The 24,922-nt window shown below is 38.4% G+C and overlaps 1 protein-coding gene across 1 annotated transcript in view; it reads right to left on the reverse strand.

Annotated features, from left to right (window-relative positions):
* LOC139711990 (nucleosome assembly protein 1-like 1) overlaps window positions 1-13,996 on the reverse strand; it is a 29,731-nt gene extending 15,735 nt beyond the window's left edge. The window contains exons 1-4 of the mRNA XM_071623834.1: window positions 13,981-13,996; window positions 13,157-13,208; window positions 1,797-1,933; window positions 436-532 (exon numbers count right to left, since the gene is read on the reverse strand). Coding sequence (XP_071479935.1) covers window positions 436-532; window positions 1,797-1,933; window positions 13,157-13,208; window positions 13,981-13,996 — 302 coding nt within the window. The remainder of the gene's footprint in view (window positions 1-435; window positions 533-1,796; window positions 1,934-13,156; window positions 13,209-13,980) is intronic.
* Window positions 13,997-24,922: the final 10,926 nt, after the last annotated feature.

Here is a 24,922-nt window from a genome sequence, read left to right on the forward strand (position 1 = left end):
TTGCTCCCTGTCTTCTTAAGGAGGAAAGTCAAGTGCTCTTCTATTATGCAAGAAATGTGAAAATACGTTGAATTTTCTTTATCTTTATATTGTTCTACGCATGTGACATCACAAGCTGTAGTAGTCTTGTCATCCAGCAATGGCTACACTGAGACTTCAAAAATTCATAACTTTTGAATAGATTGTCTGATTTTCCTCAAACTTTCACTGATGTGTCCAACTAGTATCACTGCATTCGCTTGATCCCTGATAATATGTAAGTCAGGGAGATTTTGAAATCTCTTATCCAGACATGAAAAGTTTTTTTTTTCCTTTTCTTTTTTTCCCCAGGTAGCCTCAAGCAGGGTCAGGAGACTTGGTAATTCTGCAGGGGGTACATGCATGCATACAAGCCTCCCATGGACACCATGGCAACGGGTTGCCACGGTGACGTACCTCTCTATGTAACCACTCCTCTGGCCGACGAGGCTGTCGAGGTGGCCCTGAAGGGCGGCAAGGGCCTGGGGATTCTGCATGACTTGTGACTTCAGCTCTGGAGGATGAGAAGATGAAAACATCGCCATGACAACGAGACGGTAAAGTGGTGGGGTTTTTGTGTCCACACACCACAGGCAAAACCTCGAGATTTCGATCGCAATGCAAATCTTGAGATTTGTATCCCATATGTAATTTGCATACATGTGAATCCCACTATTAATTCTGATACCAGGGGATTTTTGCATTCTCTTGCAGAGATAAGAACAAATGTTTAAGTACTCTTGGAGGCTCCTGCAGGATCAGAGAGATTTTGCAGGTCTGGCTATCACTTTATCCCAAGACTTAATGTCCATCAATACAATTTTGCAAGGGCTAGCTGACATTTAAAATCTTTGTTTTATTCAAACTGCATTGCAGCAATGTAGTGTTTCTCTTAACACACTTTATTCTCATTCTCTCTTTATTCTTATTCTCGACACACATTTTTGTTGCTCAGTAAACAGTTTAATACACTTCAAAATCTATCTTTGATGTAAAAACTGCATCATAATATTCATTGTTATATTCCACATACTAAGAATCTTGCTATACATGTAGGATTGGTCGAGAGCTGATCACGTGATAAAGCGCCCGAGAAGTTCGTTACACTCTATGACGATAGTCATTTTGTTTCGCTGGTCTCTTAGTCCACACAGTCCTGACGTGTGATATAACTTACAATTTTGCGTACGCAAAAAATAAAGGTGCGTTGTACTGTGGTCTATCATTTGACCCGAGTCAAGTGATAGACCACAGTGCAACGCACTTTTAATTCGGTGCATCCCACGCGTGGGGCGTGGAGCAAATTCCTTGTTTTGTCATCTACACGCATACGTCTAAAGTAAACTACTGTACGTAGCCTAAGCCCTGAGGATACCTAAAAACAAAAACGGTTTCAGATGTGGAATAAAATGGGAATATCTAGGACCCTATGTGGAATATAAAGCAAATAATCAACTTTTAGTTTCAGGCAATGAGACAAAGTATCACTTCCTCAGCGATCTGAATGTGTACGCCATCTTTCCTCAGCTGCGCTTTGGAAAGATAGCTACATCCAGATCGCCTTGGAAGTGATAGTTTGTCCCATCACCTTTACCAACGTTGATTATTTGCTTACTATCATAGCATTACCATTTCTGGATTATCACTTCATGTGTGTTGCTGCAAAATTCTGTAAGACTACTTTTTCTTCCTTATTTAATACTGGTTTCAAACTATGCATCGCCAAGCATGGGCAAATGACAGCAACCTGCCGTTGCCGTGATGACACCAAACAGTACCTGAAAGTGCTATCGTGTCTGACGAGTTGATCTTGGGAGCTGTGGATGTGTCGATCACCTCTACGCCCTCCAAGTCTTGCCCGTCGCCCTGTGGTCCTGGATCCATGTCGACGATTGTGTCTCCTGCAGAAGTCGGTCTGGGGTGAGAATTTCACGCAATGAGAAAATTAAAAGGGTATGAACAAATAGTCTTTAATCAGTTTGAATTTTGCAATCTGTAATTCAGGCAGGAGGACATCATTTGATTCATGGCCTGATCGAAAACCAGCAACCTGCTGTATCAGAAACCATAATGCAATGAAAAAAAGAAAATGAACGATATCTTCCATTAACCGCTGAGAGAACTGCTTTTATAACTCTAATGCACTAGGACATTATAATGACAATGGACTGGTTGTGTGTGTGTGTGTGTGTGTGTGTGTGTGTGTGTGTGTGTGTATGAATTCCCAAGTTCATGATGACTACCCACAACATGACACCACTTAAGTGTCACTTTGCTGTCAAATCACATAAAATGTGTTATTTCTGTGAGTCACATGAATGAAAGTCTAACAGCAGCACATTCAAATATATTTTTGTACAGGCCTGGGTGATGCTGGTTATAAAATACTAGAGCTGTCAACTTCGGCAGGAAAAAAAAAAAGGATTAGAAATGTCGCTATGGCAATTGGTATGCTTCCGTCATTATCGCATCGTTCTCCAAATAGGTCAACAGTACATCTTGACAATAGACAAGTGTGACATGATAGGCAAAAAAAAACCAACAACAACAAATTGAAATGACAAATTTGAAAGTTTGGCACAACCACAAATGTGTTGAGGGTTTACAGTCCTTGAACAAGATTTTACTTGGATCAAGTTGGATGGCTATTTTTTTTTTTTTTTTTTTTTTTTTTTATTTTAGAGCAAGTATTCAGGAATTTGAGCATTTTCACTTGTGACCTTTGACCTTCACCCTGGCTCACAAGTGCGCACTAACTGGCAATATCCAATTGTCATGACGATACTTTGAGCTTTTTTTTTTAATTTTTTTTTTTAAATATGAGAAAAATGGTGACATTGTAACATTTTCACTAGACCTCTGACCCATAGCCAATATTTTTTTTTTCAACAGCCTTTAAATATTTTGCAGTAATGATTACTTGTACCTAGCTTAAGTTTATGCATTCAGTGATCTTCAAGGTATGGAGAAAAAGTGAAGTTTCAGCTAAAAGTATAATTTTAGGATTTCAACCTGACCTTTGATCCAATGACCCCAAAATTCTTAAGAGAATCTCTGATGGGCAGTACGTACTGTATGTACTAAGTTTCATGAAGATACCTTGCAGTCATTTCGAGATATGGTGAAAAAATGAAGTGAAATTTTAGAAATTTCACTTGACCTTTGGCCCCTTGGCCCACAACTTTCCCCAGAGAATTTTTATGCGTCTATGTATACACTAAATGTATCGAGGAAAATACCTTCAGGCATTGCAGGGATATGGGGGAAGCAGTAATATTTTAAGAATGTGAACCTTGAGCACGTGCACCTAAAATTTGACAGACACAGCCTTGTTCATAAGGTTGTACACTGTATAGTATGCCAAGTTTCATTTGAATACCTGACATGGTTCACAAGTTATTACAATACTGTCCACAAAATTGATTATGGACAGACAACCTGAAAAAATAATGCCTCCAGTGACACTTTGTGCTGGCTGCGTAACAAGAACAAAGAAAGACTGAACATACTGCTGCATGGCAAAAAACAAAACAAAAACAAAACAAAAACAAAAAACAAAACAAAACAATACAAAATAAAACAAAAAGAAATAAACAAGAACAAAACAAAATAAAACAAAACAAAAAAATCCTTTTGGTGAAAAATGTTGAAATTGTACACACATGGTAGGTTGTTACATTAAATTGAGGGAGAAAAAAATAATTTCAAACTTATTCAATTAAGGGAGAGGAGAGATGTTCTTTATATTGTTAAGATGTCGGGCCGACTGGTTGGCAGCTTTATAGAGGGCACACATTGCACACTCAAATAAATCAACAAACATCCCAGAATGCACTGCATTCACTTCCATTCTGAAAGATTCATGAACACAACACGATACAGCAAAACCACTAAAAAGAAATGCAACATTTCGTAACTTTGAAACAAAACCAATTCTAGAGTTAATTCGGTTTTAGAATTCATGACTTTATTACTAACACTTGCCTATCATCCACACTGAAACCCCCCCCCCCCAAATCAAACATACAGTACATCAATTGTGCTGTGAAATCTTTCATAACATTCATAAATGTAACATATTCTAATGATTTTGAAATTCCAGCAAGAATTTTTTATCAAGAATCATCTTTATCATACTCACTGCCCCCTCCCCCCCCCCCCAAAAAAAATGGTACTTCCCGGTAACAACTAAAATAATAAACTAATTGTAGATGATAGTAGCAGTAAAGTCATAACCCATCATTAGAATACTGTATACGCTGAACATTTTGCGAGGTTTTTATTTTCGTGAATTTCACGAGTCAGATGCTATTCGCGAAATTAAAAATGCGCGAAAATATTGACTCTGATCCCGATGTGAATGTGACGTACGCTTGTACTCTTCTCCGTTCACTACATGACTCCACGATCGCGAATTTAACCACTCGCGAAATCGTCGGGAATTCCCGATTCGCGAAAATTTAGACTCGCGAAATATATGGCTTATACAGTACACTTTGCCACAGTGCATGGCACATTTTCCTATTTTGCTTGGGGGAAGAATGGAGTGGGGGGGGGGGGGGGTAGAAGAGAAGGAAGGGTTGGTATATGATACTCGTGACAAATCTACCCCACACCAGTGATTCAGAAAACATGTACAGCTCTTAGTCATCAGGTAGCAGCTTTGATTACAATGACTGTCACAGCCGCCAGGATACTTCTGAATCCACTCAATACATTCCTGAATACCGGTACTGCATTCATACTCCACAATTGATGATGCATCTTCCGCGATGCGACTCAAGTTTCAATTTCTTTTTCTTCCTCCTCCGGATCCTCTCTGTATTAAAGGACAAGCCCACCTTCATATACATGTGGATTGAGTGAATGCAACAATATTGGTAGAACACATCAGTGACAGCTTGGGGAAAATCAGACAATCCGTTCAAACGTTATGAATTTCTAAAGTATCTGCACAGTCACTGCTGGATGAGAAGACTACTACAGTGTATGATGTCATATGCGTACAATGATATAAAGAAAGTCAAAAGAGAAATTCACAAAACTTTACTTTTTGAATAAAGTGCACATTTCTTCGACTTGTTACTGACATATGTTAAGGGTAATATTATTCCCCCTGCCTTCTGAAAGAGAGAAGTCAAGTGTTCTTTTGTTATGCGAGAAAAACTAAAATACGTTGAATTTTCTTTATTCTTTCTTTATATCGTTGCACTCATGTGACATCACAAGCTATAGTAGTCTTCTCATCCAGCCTTGACTGAGCAGAAACTTCAAAAATTCATAACTTTTGAATGGCTTGACCGATTTTCCTCAAACTCTCACTGATGTGTTCTACTAATATTGCTGCATTCATTCAACCCACATGTCTACGAAGGTGAACTTGCCCTTTAAGAGTTCAGTGGATCCAACGAAGCTACATCAGGTACAGTGTAAGTATGTGGGTGTCTCATTTCCACTGGGAGATAAAAACTTTCTGATACCCCCACCCCCTTTGAAAATATATGGGCACCTGTATGATTCTAGGATCAGTCTCTATTTTCACATGTGTCTAAATCAGGTCATATGAGCCATTTCAAGAGTGGAACGTGGTAGACTATACATGTACTCCACAAGTCCTCTGTTAGCTTTGGATTTGTGAAATATAGTCTGGCTCTATTTACAAATCAAATTCTGTCTGTGCACCTTTGCTCAGCTGCAATAAGAGAATTGCATTGTGCTGGTACTTGTAGGCCATCAATTCTTTCAGGAAGCGTTGATAAATGTCTCCTTTTTTTTCTCTTTTTACAGGATAAATGCAAACAAACCACAACCTCTTAAAACTTTATTATACATTACAACTGAAAAAGATTTAATAGGGAAGGTGACATGATAAATATCAGTTAGAAATAGTTCCTTATTGGAGGCATTACAAAAATAAAAATGAAAACAAAAACAAATAAAACTAAAGACAAAAAAAAAACAGTTATCAAATCAAAATGAAAAACGATTTTGAAAACTTCAATGTGCATGCAGGAAATCTCACAACAGAGATTATGAAAACTTTGTTGACACTAGTGCACTCTTCAATGAAAATGAAATTATGTGGGCAACCATCTCCCCCCCCCCCCCAAAAAAAAAAGGTAGGCCAGAGATAACCGAAGAAGATAGCTGCAACGCCACTGTGTAAATTGGCAATACAAGCAATGATTCATCACCCATTGTCAAGTGTACACTGGATTCAATAGTTGAGGATGTGACATTGTCAATATTTCATTGGTTAAACTCGAATGAACATGACTGAAACTGCATCTGAAAATTTCGAGAGCAACTGCACAAGTGGACAACTAAATCCTACAAGTACTGAATGTGGTTTGTGTGTTTGTGTTGGGGGTCTTTTTTTTTTTTTTTTTGGGGGGGGGGGGGTGTTCTTCTTGGTCTGCAAAGTTTTTGTACAGAGGCTGATACCATGCCCTAATGCAACGCTGCACACCGGCACTGTCCGACAGTCCTTGACCAGTAAAAATCACTTGTCGGACCAGTAACCTTTTCAGGAATGGACCAGTAGAAAAAATGGGTTAGCGTGCCCCTGCCTAGCGAATGCAAGAACAAAATCATAAACCACACAAAACCGCTCAAGAAACTAAAAATGTAAACTCAATTAGAAAGTAAGGGAATCCTTACGCTACTCTGCTTTCTTCTGCCATGACTCGGAGCAGTGGGAACCTGCTGCAGGACAGAAATTGAAATACAAGACTGTATTTAAAAGAACATCATCTACAGTGTAGGTCTACACTGTACAGTGTAGATGATGTTCTTTATGAACATTGTATATTACAACCAAATGGCACTCCATGTAAACTGCACCTGTACTGCACAACAGGTGAGTTAGCCATTATGTGTATCAATGCACAGGAACTGGCACTGATGATATTATGGTAAATACTGCTATGGTGCCCTCAGTGCGCAGGCTCTTTACAAGCTGATTCTAAACAATAATGGGATCAATCCTCCACAAAATAAAAATTCCACCCCATAGCTGACCTTGTTTGAACATGTTCTGTGCTTTTGTACACTATACATTTATGTCTATAAAAGGCCCCATTGTATATGTGACCTGGATTACGCTGAAAGGTCGACTGGATCACACGAGGGGATATCTCATCCATATGTGATTGTATAGATCTACCACATATAGGCCACAAGAACATTCTGCCCCCACTTATAAACTGCAGGCACCATACAACATGGTTTAAATGACAAGTCAATCCTTCAAATGTGTAGCGAGTCTTCAGTGTTCCAGCACAAATTAAGTACTAAAGATGAATGTTTTGTGAATTTGGGGCATTTAACCCATCGAGGACGAGTCCCAAGTATACTCAGGCAGTTGTCTATGGGAAATGTGTGTTGTAGCAAAATCAAACCATCCTCAACGGGTTAATGAACATTTTATATATTATTCCTGCATTGAAATGACTCATTCCTTTAGTCTTTGTCTTGGTAAAGGGTAGAAGGGTTAATTCTGAACAAAAGCCTCTGCTAAAATGCACATACTAGAGTTGTGAAGCATTTCAGCTCTGGATGTGTTCTAGTGCGTTCAAGGGTGATTGTGTGTGCGTGTGTGTGTGTGGGGGGGGGGGGGGGGGGGGGAGGAGGAGGTTTGCAATTTAGCTTTTGGCTGGAGCCGTCTCAGAATTCAGTGCATGTCAGTGCATGTCAATTGTCACTAGAGTCTAGACGTCTACACTATGCATCATACAATATGCAACTCACTCTTTCAATAGGCGTTTTCACATCAGCCCGATAAAAATCCAAGCTCGAGATATTTTTCGCGATCGCATATTAGGCCAAGTAAAAAAAGAAACCAGTTTCTCGTCCTCGCGCGCATCGATTTTGGCCGCCGCGTCGATTTTTTTACTATTTACTATTTTCAAAATGGCGCTGAAAATACCAAGAAATTCATAATTCTCGTCCCAGCCCGCTCCCCGCTCGCATCGATTTTCAGTTGCCGCATCGACTTTTTTGATATTTTACTATTTTTTCGGCCGCCGAAAAAAAATCGACAATTCACCTACCAATCGTGATGTCTCATCTCTAATTACGCCTTGCGTCCTCTACTTTATAGCTGTAGTACAGCTGTAGCTTCTGTAGTGCGTATGTAATAACGCATGCATTTCACACTGCGAGCTCGGCAAGAAGGAATGACCCACAAAGCAGTTGAACTGTAATTGGATGGGCGCGGGCGGGCGCGGCCTGGGCTGTGATGTACAGCGCACTCGGTACGTCGTGGTGTAGACAGGACGTTGAGCACCTTCTGTACATTTTTCTCGTGCTGTTGCCCGCTTCATGTAGTGCTAGATTGATTGCGCGATGTAACCACATACTAGTCATAGAGGAGACCAGCCAGCCAGCATAGCATGCGCGCGTTCTGGAGCTGGAAAAAAAAAAATCGTGGAGTGCAGTGATGGAGAGAACCGATCTCAAGCGCACGTGTGCACAGCGAACGGCTTTAATACCAGGGCCCCGTTTTATCAAAAGATATAAATCAATTGTAATTGTCCTTACTACACAGTCTGTCATAGACTTACAGTTGAAATTGACTTCATAATCAATTCTAACTCTTCATAAAACGGGGCCCAGAGCTGCCAACCTTTGGAAGCACAAATTAGTACTCAGCAGCTCCAAAATTCATATTTTTCCACCAGAATTCGTATTTTTTCAATCTCCCTCTTTTTGCTATTTTGAATTAAACTCGTCGACTTATGAGGCCTACAGGCTCTAAACATAACGTTATGACACATGCCGAAGCATCGAGCTGGTCACCAGCACGATAAAGATGCCAAACTACGCAATGTTCAGCGTTGATTGATTGCTTTCTCGCAGTGAATGTGTACAAGTGCAAGTATGTACCTCCAAAAACTTGCTGGGATGATTATGGAAGCTTCCACTATCTAGCAGGGGACGTGGAATGCTTTCATCTTCTCAAGAGAGCTTCTTTGTGAGCGGATGCGATACCGGTACTCTGTTCCGTGTTTCCAATTATCGTTTACTATGAAAACATAATCACGCGTTGTTTTCAGGCTTTTTTCATTTCATTAGATTTTAAACATCAGTCTTTTCCGAAGTATTCCAATTCCTTTTCCCCTGACTGGAATCGGAAAGTCTGCTATAACGATGATCGCAAAATGCCGCGCTGTGTGTGGAAGCGCCGATGTACAAACACGTGGCTTCACTTTCAAGTTTAAAGGAATGCGCCATGTGCTCCTGCCTATAAGAGGTTACTGCAAGTTCGATGAATCGAATGCGCCGTAGCTGAGCTGAGCTGAATGGCTTATTTACGGTAAACATGCAGTTTACGTTCGATACGAAGAAATCATTACGTCTTTCACGAGGGAAAAACACACAAAACAAACAAATAAAATACACCCACAAACGAATGTTAATAGCCAAAACTTTGAAAAGTAATAAGCAGTTTTGATGAGCGTGAACTGAAATTGTCATTACACGTTGTATTTTGCTGTTTATATCACTGCTGCTTCTTGGTATCACTGTAATGATGGCCATGGAAGAAATGAAGGGAGAATGTGACTTACCTGCACAGGTACATGTTTTACTACATTTATGTAGTTTTGGTATACAATAATTCATCATCCAAATGATGAGTGATTATCAAATGTCTTTTTAGAACATGAAGAAACATCTTTAAATGTTTAATGCTATAATGCCACATCAGTATCATTTTGACATCCATCTGCAATTGTACAAGCTAGTTTCCAGTTGAATGTGCTACAATTGTACTGTGAAGAACTATACATACCAGCTGTGTGGACTCAAAAAGTCATAAACACAAATGATAAATAAAGCAGTGTTTTGAATATCATGGAATTAATTTCAGTCGTACATTTGTTGAAAGACATGTTTTATACCTGTTTCAATTAATAGCACAATACATCAGAATTGCAAGTACACTGGTATCAGAAATACCAGTATTAAGATGGTCATTTTCCCTTGACATCTGTAGTGGAAAGAAAAAGCAAATGTATTTCTGCATGCATGAAGTTTCGTTTCAAGTATGGTACATAATATATCTATTTGTTTGAAAATGCACAGAGTGCAGGCAAGACATACACTTGGGACCCGGTCTCTCATAACACAGCTACCAGAGTGATATTTCATTTCATAAATTGGATATAGAAAATAGTAAACCCCTCTCTCGTTACCTTTCTCAGAATTACCGGACGAGAAACACATATTACTGTACTTTCATTTTGACAATCCTCGAAAAAATAGTAAGATATCAAATAGTAAGGACCTCCCTCATCGCCTTGCTCAAAAAACCCGGACGAGAAACTGCTTTCTTTTTTTACTTGGCCTTAGCGCGCTATTTCATTTCCTATTCACATCAGTCCGAATATTATCAAATAGCGCGCTGGTTCGCATTAATCATCCTGCTACTTCGGAAATTTCCGAGTTGGACTCGAGAAATTTTTTCGATCAATTAGCACGCTAATTTGTATTCACATTATCAAATAGCGTGCTATTTCGTGATCGGGTTAATTTCCCAAGTCAGAAAATAGCGCGCTATTTCGAAACATCCGGCTGATGTGAAAACGCCTAATGTGTCATGCAAATAATAATTACATGCACATAACAATGTATTCAAATCATATTTTAGGTGTCGGCCTAAGATTGCTTTTGAATTACCCCCCCTTCTGAGTTTGGGAACTGACAAGAAAATGGTGTAGAGAGTGTGTGCATGGGGCAGTGCACTCATGCATGTCTCTGTGAGACTTCTGCTGTTCATTTTGTAGAACAGTGTTGGTTTTTTGGCTGCTAAACAATAATCAATATACTTTTTAGGCCTACTGCTAACAGTCAATCAATCATGGCTGCATTTTATTCTTTATTTTTGTGTGTCGTTGTAAGCATATTCCTGTGAAAGAAAAAAGAAATGCATTGTTTGCATTTAGAAAGTTTTGTTTTATTGCAATATATCCAAGTTCAAGTGATGTTATCTTTTTTGTGTGTGATATGATATTATTTTGCACATTTTAAATGGCAGATTTGTGATCTTGTATAACCACATCACCTATCTAGATTCTAATTTGCATCATAACTGGCCAGGACCTGCAATATCGTCTCTTACTGAAAACATAACAATCGTTAGTACCTTACTTTTAAAGTAATAACTCTAAATATTCTGTCTATAAATCTTGATGAATTCACTGTTCTGTTCTATCTCACTTTACTCTGGATCTATTTGACACAAAGTCAACTTGAAAAGAGTGTGGAATTTACACAGTTTAAAACACAAAAACCTACAGGAGCCTTACAAGAGACAATTGCTCACAAAAAACAAAAAAACAAACAAATACAAAAGGGTCGATGGACAGGATGCAACAAACACTGTCACTAGACTGGTATGCTACAGGAAACTTCCTTTTAAAAGAAAAGAAAAATCTGCATTGCTCAATGAGAAGTGTTGCAGAGACCATCAATTTCAAAGACAAGACTTCACTAACGTAACATGTTAGTTGCACAAAAAATGGCAAGGCAGCTGAATATTTTTTTTTTTTTTTTGTCTATCAAAATATTCTACCTCGATAGACGATGATGAAACATGTGCTCAATATTGTCAATGAAACATTAGACAGAAAGATCTGTCTGTCCGGAGGACTCTTTTACATTTTGCCATTAACGCTGTCCTCCGTAGACAGACGGAAGGTTGCAGTACCCATTGCTGTGTGGATGTTCTTAACCACTGTCTCTATGGAAAATTGGGTGAGGTACCTCACCCTTCTCAATTGCGTCTAATTCACGGCCCTAGGTCGGCAAATTTAAGCTTGTATGGTGAAATTAGCTTTTTAAGAATACATAACACTCACCAGATTAATGAATAATCCAACATTTTAGTAGAATTTCCAACGTAAAACACAGCCTGTCGCGTCGTCACATTCAAACTGCAGGAACATACACTATGAATCTATTAGCCAATCACATGCGAGGTAGTTTCTACGTGTTTGTTTTACTAAAACGTGTACCTCGCATGTGATTGGCTTACAGATTCAAAATGGCGACTTACTGCTCGCGGACGGCGATGTACTGCTCGCGAACGGCGATATTGCGATATCGATAAAATTTCTGCGTTATAACCGAGTTTATGTGAGTATTTCGATTGCACAATGTGAGAAATTTATCCCAAATATTGCTGCATAATGTGTCATGTCATGTCAAACTTATTTGAATGTAAAAAAGCTGTCTGAAATTTGGTTTATCGTAACGTTTGATCTGTGCGCTACTGCTCCACACAGGAGCCGCAATCATTGACTTCGGTCTGTATACGGAGGGGATCCGTGAAGCCAGACGCAGTCTCCGCGGAACATTCCCCGACGGACAGATACAGACCGATCTTTCGGTCAAATGAAACATGTGCTCGATAATGTACCACTCAGTCAATGTGGAGACACAGCTAGAGCATGCATTTAAATGAAAGCCAGATCCATACTTGGACCATAGCATAAACCTCCGATTGTTAGTGTCCCAATGTCGAGGCAATGAGCAAAATAGTAGCCAGTACACCGGTCACATTAGCTACATTTTGTAGCGCTAAGAAAAAAAAAAATGTGATCAAGTGAACAAGAGCCAAGGGCCAAGGCAATTGGTAATGGCAAACATAACCATGAATCCATGATAAAACTCAGCGTCTCTGCTCTGCCTTGTATTAAGTGGTAAACTGAAAATGATAACATAACAATCATGATAAGGTTCCTCATAACATTAGATAAGCTAACCATAATTCGCTGGGAAACATGTCAGAAAATATTCAAGAATGTTTCAATCTAACAATATGAAGTTTACTGAGTGAGGAACACTTCTCCCGTTCATCATGTTCATATTGCATTGGCGTTGCATCTTTCAGATCCATGCGCGAGCGAGAAACCATCGTTTGGTCATGTGTGTCCATGGCCGGCGCGCGCTTGCAAAATGAATGAGTCGCACCTGACAGCTGAAATAAAATGCTGTTAATTGATGTTCTCCGGCTAAAATCAAATTACTGAGGCTGTTAATCGGTTCTCACACAAATACGAATCACTTTTTTCGACAACGCTTTCACATCTACGTTGTAGGTTGAAAAATATATCGAAAAACGTGTAGCGCTTACCTAAAAAGATGCAATATTGTCTCCTGCGATGTCAAGATGGCGGGTTTTGAAACTGTTTCGTGATTGGTCCGAGAATGACGTCAGAGTAATTCAATAACCAATTGGAACACGTGGTTCTTGTAAACAGTATTTTGGCGCGGGTGCCCCAGGTGCAATGTGCATGTCAGAGTGGAAGGTATTTGAATGACTATGGCACGCATTTAAAGAGCAATGCGTGTATAAAAGGCTAATAGTATACGAAAGAGAAACGAGTGAACAGAACACTGTAATAAATATACTGTACTTGTAGCTAGTTCCAAAGAAGTCCACCCCAAGTTACCAACGAGATAGTCGGGGTAGCAATTTTGACATTGAATAATAGATATTTCTGCGCAGCGCATACCGAGTACATTACCCCCTTTTTTGTGTAGATTTCGTAAACAAGAAACTCGTTTTCTCTTTTCTTTCTTTCTTTTTTTGTATCGCTAACTATCAGTCCAACTAAATTGTTCCAAGTTTACAACAGAGCATATAATTTCACGCAATCGTTTGTTGCATTTAATTCGTCTTCAATCTCAGGTACTAGCACATACTATATATAGGCCTATACTGTTCATATTTGCTCCAATGAACTTTTTTTTTTTTTTTTGGATTGGCTGTTCTGATTTCTATCTCTCTCTCTTTTTTTTTTGGGGGGGGGTTACGTGGTCGAGAAAGAGTGCACTGCCTGATTTAAAAAAAAAAATGAAGAAAAAATATGGGATTTCTAGCCTAAAATTGGAATGGCCCCCTCCATCAAACTGAAGAGACGATTATGAAGAAATCGATGCGAAAGCCTTCCTCACATTCTATAGCTATCATACTGCGAGTTTGGGACAATTAATAGGCCTACATAGATGTGGCCCAAATTAATAGCTTGTCATTTAATAGACCTATGAAAAAAGAAGAAAAAAAATCTAAAGCAGAACTATTCTAAAGTATAGAAAAATAACACAAAACTACAAAAGAAGGGGTGGACAAAAAAAAAAGTTTGGGGAAAATTGGACAATCCGTTCAAAAGTTATGAATGTTTGATATACGCTTCTGCTCGCTCACTGCTTAATGAAAAGATTATACAGCTCTAGCCTGTGATGTCGCATGCATTGTGTAGAACGATATAAAGAAGAAACTTCAACATATTTTCGCTTTTCTCGCACAATAAAGGAACACTTTAGACTTAGGGGGAATAATAGGGAAAATAATATCATCCCAGCAAACACATAACATTTTCAGAACGTTTCCTAAACGTGTTTTTTTTTTTTTTTTTTTTTTTTTAGGTTCCGTACGTCTTAGTATAAAATGGACGTTTTTACTAAAACGTACATGTATACAACGTCAAAGTTGGGACTTTGCATTTACCGCAAAGCACATGTTTTTTGTGTTTTTTTTGGAAAACGTTTTAAAAACGTCAATGGACGTTACAAACGTTTTTATTAGGTCTGCTACGTCGACTTCGTCTTTAATGAACGTTTAAAAAACGTTTTTATTTGGTCCGCTACGTGTTCGTCATTGGTTTCCTTATCATGAATATTCATGCCTATTTGTAAATATTCAAATAAGAAAATATAAGATTTGAAAACTATTGGGGGTATGCTGGGTTCAAACTTTATGTCTTAAAAATAAACTTACCTACGTTATTGATAAGTTATTCACAATTTCAAATTGTGTTATGAATACGTATTTTCATATGTTGATAGGCCTAATTAAGGTGTGTGTGATGTAATTTTAGTAGCCATGTCTTCGTGCATCTCAACATTTTGCTGGTATATAAAAGAATGTGATAAAAATTCATCAATTGGGAATAGGATGTAGTGTAATAGATGGTAGGACATTAGGAACAGGTTATAGGATAGGATTATATAGGATTATAAAGTTAGGGTAATCCCAGATTGTGCTTGTATAATCTCATAACTATATATATATATATATATATATATATATATATATATATATATAAATATATATATATATATATATATTTAGTATATGTAATACCCAATCTTAAAAGGTTTTCTGGACGTTCTAGACAGATATGAAAGGTTCTTTAAACGTTCCCGGAACGGGTCATATCTATATATTTTTAGACTTTTCTTAAAACATTTCTTGAACGTTCTAGACGGGTTTTTTTAAAAACGTTGAAAAAAAAAACGTTTTTAACGTCCATTAGAAACGTTTTAAATACGTCGAAAACGTTCCACAAAGAGACGTTCTGAAAACGTTTTGACAAAACGGCCAAATAGAACTTGGAACGTTTCAAGAACGTTCAGAAAACGTCTAAATGTTAGCTGGGATCCTTGGCATACGTCATCAGTGACAAAAAGTCGAGAAATTTGCACTCTTTTCAAAATATAAAATGTTGTGATATTCTCTTTATATTTTCGTCATCATTCTACGCATGTGATATGACACAGTGTCATAGTCTTCTCATCCAGCAGTGACTGCGCCTACTTTGAAAATTCAAAGCTTTTGAATGGATTGTCCGATTTTCCCCAAATTAATCTTTACTGATGTGTTCTACCATTGCTGCATTCACTCATCTCACATATGAAGGTAGAGCTGTCCTTTAATGTAGATACCACGACTTAATGTTCAACTTGAAATAGGTCTATACAAATACGAATTTTACACCAATCAAAATGACCGGCAAAATCTTTCGCCGCCAATGATCGTACACTCTAAAAACCCCGAGTCAGAACTGACCGGAACTGGGTCCGTTGGGGTCACACACCGTTCCGGGTCAGAAATGACTCGGAGTTTGGTCATGAAGACCCAAAATGGGGTCACCCTGACCCAATTCATGACTCTGAATGGGTCATATCTGACCCCATTCCTTGTCATTTCTGACCCGGAACGGTGTGTGACCCCAACGGACCCAGTTCCGGGTTAGTTCTGACTCGGATGTTTTAAGAGTGTATGTGTGTGTGTTATACGGTGTGTAACTTGTGAGCTTTTTATATACGCTGTAAAAAAGGAAAATTACAAGCAACATTTTGTTGTTTCAATGAAAAGCAATAATCTGCCCCAACCAAAATAGGGTATACTGATGGAGTAGTAGCTCTGAGTCGGTGGACATGCAAATTCACCATTCTCCGATTAAAAAAACCTATAGCCATATTTTGAGTTGAATTAGAAAACCTCACCAGCCCACAATATACATTATAGGCCCAATAGAATCTTCATTTGATGCTGTTACAGCAAGTAATACTCCTGATGTAAATCATTTTTTCCACCATTTTTGTTTATAGTCAAGATTTGTGTGCGGACTCCTAAGCTTATAAGCCTGTAGGTTAGAGGCTTTAATAAAGAAAATTAAAATCCGACATAGGCCTAAATGTGAATTGAATGAAAGTAGTAATAATTATTGCAGAACACATCAGTGAAAGTTTGAGGAAAATCGTACAATTGTTATTGTTGATTCAAAAGTTTTGAATATCAGTTACTTATTAAGTTTTGGTATCTTCATCGCTGGACAAGGAGACTACAATAGGCTCAGACATTTCATGACGTCATTATGGACAACAGTGATAAAGAAACATCAGAAGAATTCCACAAAACTTAATTTTCATGAAAAGTATAGACCCTATACACATTCCATCGACTCCTGTTACTGACAACGTCAAGAGTAATGCTTTCCCCCCACTTTCTGAAAAAAAAGTAAGTCAAGTTCTCACCTTTGTTATGCTAAATAGAAAAGTTTAAGATGCAATCAGCTGGGCTATATATGCAGCTAACCAAGCCCCCGTCGTTCCCCCCCCCCCCCCCGCGGTTCCGTCGGCTTGCATAATTTTCATGATTATCTTCATATTTGATATTGTCAACTTTATAATCTGTTTCCTACTTCTCGGACAATGCCAATTGGCTTTACCTTGGAGAAATACTCAGTATATAGAGGAGTTTGAGACAACTATATATGACCATTATTTCGCATTACGCTATCATGATGCATTTTACTTGAGCATGAAGGGACTATTATTATTTTCTCTTTAAAGTCATAGTATACAGGAGCAACGGCGTAGCCAGGATTTCATCTTAGGGGGGGCGGTTAGTCTGCGAGGGAGCGAAGCGACCGAGCCCGAGCGAGCGGAGCGAGCGAGGGGGGGGGGGGGGGGAGGGTGTGGGAGGGGGGTTTCCCCCCTCCCACGGTAAGAACTTTTTGCATTTTGATGTTGCAAATGGTGCAATTTGATGCATGTTTTTGCGCGTTTTATCGAAGTGAAATAGTCCCACTGGTTTAAGGTAGCAGTTTATTTTGATGTAGATTATTATTGAACAATTTGCCTATAAAATGGTATAATTTAGATACACGTCTTGTGTTAATTCTTTTCACTAAATATCATGAACGCGACTGAACCCGAGCGAGCAGAGCGAGCGAGGGGGGAGGGGAAGGTGTGGGAGGGGGGTGTCCCCCCTCCCACGGTAAGAACTTTTTGCATTTTGATGTTGCAAATGGTGCAATTTGATGCATGTTTTTGCGCGTTTTATCGACGTGAAACAGTGCCACTTGTTTAAGGCAGCAGTATATTTTAGTGTAGATTATTATTGAACAATTTGCCTATAAAATGGTATAATTTAAATACACTTCTTGTATCAATTCTTTTCACTGAATACATTAACGCGACTGAACCCGAGCGAGCAGAGCGAGCGAAGGGGGAGGGGAGGGTGTGGGAGGGTCGTGTCCCCCATCCCACGGTGAGAACTTTTTGCACTTTGATGTTGCAAATGGTGCAATTTGATGCATGTTTTTGAGTGTTTTAACGAGTGGAAACAGTCCCACTTGTTTAAGGTTGCAGTATATTTTGATGTAGATTATCATTGAACAATTTGCCTCTAATATGGTATGATTTGAATACACTTCTTGTATTAATTCCTTTCACTGAATATCATGAACGCGACTGAACCCGAGTGAGAGGAGCGAGCGACGGGAGAGGGGAGGGTGTGGGAGGGGGGTGTCCCCCCTCCCACGGTGAGAACTTTTTGCATTTTGATGTTGCAAATGGTGCAATTTGATGCATGTTTTTGCGCGTTTTATCGACGTGAAACAGTAACACTTGTTTAAGGTAGCAGTATATTTTGATGTAGATTATTATTGAACAATTTGCCTATAAAATGGTATCATTTAAATAATCTTCTTGTATTAATTCTTTTCACTGAATATCATGAACGCGACTGAACCCGAGCGAGCGGAGCGAGCGAAGGGGGAGGGGAGGGTGTGGGAGGGGGGTGTCCCCCCTCCCACGGTGGGAAAATTTTGCATTTTGATGTTGCAAATGGTGCAATTTGATGCATGTTTTGCGTGTTTTAACGAGTTGAAACAGTCCCACTTGTTTAAGGTTGCAGTATATTTTAGTGTAGATTATCATTGAACAATTTGCCTATAAAATGGTATCATTTGAATAATCTTCTTGTATCAATTCTTACACTGAATATCATGAACGCTGTCTGTTCAGCAATCAAACAGAATAAGCATGCACACGAGGTGTAGATAGGGGCCCCCTCCAACACGGAGGTGATTTTGCGTTTTCAGACCTGAAATTCAGCGATCTGGTGCAAATTTTTGGTGCAATACTTTTTCATCGAAGTGTTAAAATCACGGAATTTAGCTCTTATTCCGAATGTGCACCATCTGTGTGTATGTATAAAGTCTAGTGAGGTAGAGCTTATAGGGGAAGGGGGATTCCCCCTCCCGCTCGCGGAGCTTTTGCGTTTTTAGAATTGAAATAAAGCGATATGGGTATAGCCACAGTCTACTTCTATGCATGGCGGAAGGGGGGGGGGGGGAGGAGGAGGGGCGGGCGATCAGGGAAAAGGCGTGGGCGAGTGTTATCTCCACCCTTACCTTCCGATGGAGCTTTTGCCTTTTTAAGGTTGAAATTGAGATAATCTCGTATACGCATATTTGATGGAATCAACGTTTGGGAAATCACACACACACACACACACACACACACACACACACACACAAACTGATGGGGGGAACTGAGGGAGGAAAGGGTCGATTAGAAGGGGAAATTCCCCTTATACATGAGGGAACCTTGAGTTTTCGGAATATAAGTGATAAGTCTTGTGCACTCAGAATTATTCATATATATATTTTTTTTTTTTGTAAATCTAAAAAGTGTACTAAGCTAGGGAAAGAGGCACAGAGGGGGAGGGTTTGGGAGGGGGATACCCCCTCCCAAGCACGAGAGATTTTGCATATTTTGAATTGAAATTCAACGATCTGGTGCACACTTTGAGTGAAATATTAAAAAAAAAAATCTTGATGAAAGGTTGCAAAGGACACCCGCTTCATGTGCATGCATACAGTATACACGCATTTTTTTTTCCGCCTCCCAAATTCGCGGTCCAAATCTTAGGGGGGGCGACCGCCCCCATCGCCCCCCCCCTGGCTACGCCAGTGTACAGGAGAGTCTTTCGGGGCTGACTCAAAGACGAACTGCTCTTGACTTTCACACTTGTCTCCATCATGATAGCTCGTTGACACGTTGACTCACACCTTGACGGGGATTCATAGCATGCGCGGCTTTATTTGCGGTTATGAACCGAGAGCACGTTGGTTGCCTATACGGAGCACCACATTCCCCGTCTCTCCGTCCGTATACGCAAACGGCAGTCACTATAAACATTTTAATTTTTTATTGATATGATGCATGGCCGTGCAATATTAGGAGTGCTGTTCGTCATTCCGAAGGGTTGTTGATCTGAACGAACATTAAAAATTTCGTTATTCCAAACATATAAATTCAGTAGGGCCTATATAGGCCGCCCTACCTACATTTTCGTCTATCCGAAAAATGAAAGGGTTCCTGATGTGCAATCAAAACATTATTTGAAGAGTTTGTTCGCAAAATCCGATAAGTCCGTATTTGCCAAATGGGGATATTTGTGATTAAAGGTCAAGAAAAATAAAGAGAATAATAAGAAAATTTTTGCTTCTTTTGAGCATAACTTCAAAAATGTACCTTTATATGTAGTGACCAATATATCATTTAAAAGGTATTATTTTGTACTTTATGACAGAGACCGTACTTCAAAATCTTCAAAAATGAACTTATCGGTTTTTGCAAACAAACTCTTCATTTTTTATGGTGTCGTTCCGATGGTTCGTGACTTAGCCCTATAGTTTTAATGTCCAAAGGTTAGATCAAATTCCAAAGTTAAAGTAAGGTTCGTTATTTCGAAGGTTCCTTAATCCGAAAATTAAATTTGTGAGTTCGCTTTTCCCAACTGAGTTTCGTTAGTAGACCCCAACTGCTCACGTTTTTTTTTTTCCACTTTGGGATAAACGAACCTACCCCCCCCCCCCCGGCTATCGAATCTTCGGAATAACGAATATTCGCAATAGCTAACCTTATTTCATATTCGGAATTCCATACGAACCTTGGGAATTTTTACCCCCCCCCCAAAAAAAAAAAAAAAAAGAAAAAAACTTTCGGAAAACCGAATTGTTACCTTTTCTTGCCGTGACATCAACATTGAACTACTAGTTATACAAAATGTACATATTCGAAATGCCTCCTTCATTCCTAGCTTACAGAGATTTGCTTCAAGACTAAACTAAAGAAGAGGTAGTCGCAGTAGTATATTTTATAGTGGATTGTTACGGTAAACAACGAAGCATGACTTTTAGAGTACTCATTCATTTTTTTTTTTTTTTTTTTTTTTTTGGTCAGGAACACGTTTTTATCTCCAAAGGGTTTTAATCTCTACACTATTAGTGAAAAATCATTCTTTTCACAATAAACGATCATTTCTTTACATCCTCAACCCATTTGACATTTGACTTAATATTTGTTGAAACTTAATGCTATACCATCTAACTTTGCGAAACATTTACTGGTACCTTAAAATCCTCTGAATGCCACATTGATTTCCTCTCTATAGGTTTGTGTGTGACATTAATTGTGCACATTTGACTTATTGGCACAGAAAGGGTTAAATGCATATTTTATGTCAAGCTGTCATAGGTTCAAATCGTAATCAAGTGGCCTTCTCTAACCAAACGTCGCTTCTTATACAAAGTGAAGTGAACATGCAATATAATGCTTTAGTTTCGGAATCACATGTTGCATTTTTAGTTCAGCCTACTACTAGTAGAGTTAAGGATAAAAATGAATGATAAAAACGGCTCTGGCACCGCTCAGTGTAGCCGTATACTAGTATATTACACAGCGCCATCTATTGGGCTAAAGCAAGACAACTACAGGTCCAAAACACAGTCTGATTGGATCCGGAAATAAGAAACCACTTGATGTCAGTACATTCCCCCATCTCGCTCCCGCTAGCGCTGTGTGTACCCGCGGTGGCCCCTTTTACGCGAATTAAGCACAGGAGCTGTGCTAGTTGCCTGTACCATTCGGGCTATATTTATATTCCTCACAGACGCTACCAATGTCTAATGATCCGCTGTTGTAAGCCACCACTTGCTTAGCGAAGTGTCCTCCAAGATTACCGAATACACGTTTTAGGTAAGTTTGGTAAGCAACAAATCACTTCTCTAAAAGTATGAATGTAAAGTTGGAAAGCAGAACGGCCTGTCTTTGCAATGGTATGGGTGCATGACGTAAAACGACTGCATGACTATTCGTACAAGGGAAAGAATCGACAACTTAGAGTGGTCTAGTAGTAAAGCTATAGCATCTAAAGACCGAAAGATCAGTCTGTATCGTCGGGAATGCGAATTCCGAGGAGACTACATCTGAATCAAAGTAAAAAAGAGGATATGAAACTCCTCTGAACAGACGAATTTTTCTGTCTATGCTGCTACCACCAGCAGCCAGTGATAAACTTTGGTATTTGTATGTCGGGATCTAGGAAAGTGAGAGCGGAGTGTGGAGCGGTACTTCCCCGCGACTCCAGTCCTTCGTCAAATCGAGGTTGACCACTAAAATATTTCCAGCAGTTTGTGTGGTTTTCAGAAGACCAAGCATCCCTCCACGGTCACACCCTATTTGCTGTTGGTGACAGTATTAAATGATAGCGAAGCAGGACACATCTATGATTTTGTAGGCCCCTAGTTTGTTTAAACATTGTGTTCATTGACTGTGTTGCAGCATCATATACAATATGCTACACTCATATTATTGACAGTTAGGCATATAATAATATGCCCAGAGGTTGTACAGTGTTATATATCCAGAGAGTAAATCATTCTCCATGCAGTTGCATATCCAGAGGGGCACCCCCTCTTTATTTTTTGTGAAAACAAAAGAAGTAAAAAGAAAATAAATGGAGGGGGTGGCGCGTGCGCTCCGGCCCCTTTGATTTTGTAAAGGTGCCTCCCCTTTGCGGAATTCCTGGATCTGCCCCGTCCATGGCAGGAAAATTTCACTGCAAAAGAAAAAAATTGCTATTGTGTGTGTGGTCTGCATGATGAAGGCCTATACATGTACAATGCACATATTATTGTACACTGTATACTCTCTGTTGCAGATGTGATATATTTTTGTTTTATACTACGTACCTCAGTATATGATTATATAGTATATTTTGCATGACTTCTTCACTTTGCAAATTTTGCAATTTTCATAAAATCAACAACTCATGAAAAAAACAATTTGCTTCATATAACACAAATATATATAATGTTAAATGCACGGATACAAAATGTATATCACTTTGTATATATTGGATCTTCAGATTGACTTGGGAAATTGCCACTTTTTCTCTTCTAAAGTGATAAGATTTCTTTCTCATTCTGTAAATATTTTGTTTTGATCAAGAATTCAATCACTCACAAAATTGGCATGTCTACATGTCCCAAAGTTTATGCAAGATCACATACTCATATAATGTATTTGTAACTTAAAAAATTCTAATTGCTCAGAAAGGTAACATCCAGAAAAGCATCAATTAAGAAATATAATTCATATTGCTATATAGAATTTTTAAAGTTACAAATACATTATATGAGTATGTGATTAGCTCGTTTGTACATTGTTACAGGTTAATGACCTTTCTTTTTTCTTGGTTGGTTAAACGGCACTTCACTTGTTCTGAAAGCAGCATAATGCATGAGCTTGCCCAATGTAACGAAGTATGGAATTCATGCTCAAACAAAGAATTAAACTTGTGGAGAGCATGTGAACAGAATGATCTATCAATTACAAGTATAACACCTGCGGAAGCATACATTTGCATGTTTTCCTCTGAATGTATATATATTTTAATACTGCCAATACCAGGCTTACTGTCTGGTGGATGTGCTGGGAAGCACTATTTATAAGGATCACGTAACTAATTATCACAGATGCTTATCTCACTGAATTTACAAACCAGCACACCTGTTGGTACAAAATTAATGACCCTTATCTGCTCATGTGCAAAGTGGAATTACAAACTGGTGTTTTAGCTATTGCTTGCTTCTGCACAATAGATACAAAATATATACACTGTACATATATTTCAAGTGTATAGCTTAGACAAGTGTACAAAATTTGTACATGAGAGACAAATGATCATAGAGTGCACTCCCATTATAATGAACACAGATTACACGTATAATGTAATTCTACTCATTAAAAACGACATCAAAATTGCAGGTCCCAAGATTATCATCCTATATGTTTATGCTTTATATACACTATTAGTGTATATAAAGCATAAACATATAGGATGATAATTTTGGGACCTGCAATTTTGATGTCATTTTTAATGAGTAGAATATATACCGTTTGGTTTTGACAAATTTTTGATATATTGAAAGAAATCCGCATATCCCGAGGACTTTGTTACAATGAGAGTACACTGAACACTTAATGTAAATGCCCTTTTTGTGATGTAAGATGAGTTCACAAAGTTTGCTGTGGAGACTTTTCCACATGTTGATTAATATCATGTATGGGGTTCAAATCATTAAAGAAAAATGAATTGAAATCTGGATTCACAACGACTTGTGCATCTACCATTAAGTTGTGTCATCTTTTAAAATCTGAAGGAGTCTAATCAGAGATTTTTATCTACCCTCCACCAGAAATGGTGCTAATTACAAATTTTAGTGTAACAGTTTTGTATTGCATGAACATTGTAGAATTGGGTTTTATATGTACTGCATCCTTCTAAAGTTCATTACAGCTTAAAAGGCATTATTTACCATTTGCAGATGAAACAAAAACCCAGCATCAGTGCTTTAGAATAGGCCTGTAATGTGAGTTAGGGATAGAAACAACCACTGTAAAAATTTGAATCCATATTTGGCATATAATCGATGTTAGAATATAAGTATTGTTTCATTGTAACTAATATTAACATTTTGTGTATATACTAAGTTAGTATATACACAAAATGTGAATAATAATTACAATGAAAATGTTTTCAGACTAAACTGTCTACAGTTATGGTTTATTGAGAAAATATACTGATATCTCCTTATTGTGAAAATTTTATATGGTGGGATGTTTTGTGATACAACAGACATACAAATGTACACATATGAATCAAATGTGATATCTTGAAAAATATGTAAATCACTGCTCCCAAAGGTAACAAGGACCTTTAAAGGGGTGGTATAGTTGTGATTGGCAGGTTGTGTCTTTTTGCAAGATAATCAGAAACCTCTTATATAGGAAATATTAAAAAGCATACAATCCTAATCTGAGGAATTAAAATTTTATTGGAAATGATTGATTTTGAAATGGCTGATATATCAAAAAAGTAAAACAAAGTGGTCGTAATGAAAAGTAGGTCCACCTTTTGTTAGAACCTCTTTGTTTTTGAATATCTCTGCCATTTCAAAACCTGTTTTCATCA

The sequence above is a fragment of the Diadema antillarum genome, unplaced genomic scaffold, assembly GCF_040938485.1.
Source record: "Diadema antillarum isolate AM-2024a unplaced genomic scaffold, OU_Dant_1.0 seq00001745_RagTag, whole genome shotgun sequence".
In the NCBI taxonomy this organism is placed as follows: Eukaryota; Metazoa; Echinodermata; class Echinoidea; order Diadematoida; family Diadematidae; genus Diadema; species Diadema antillarum.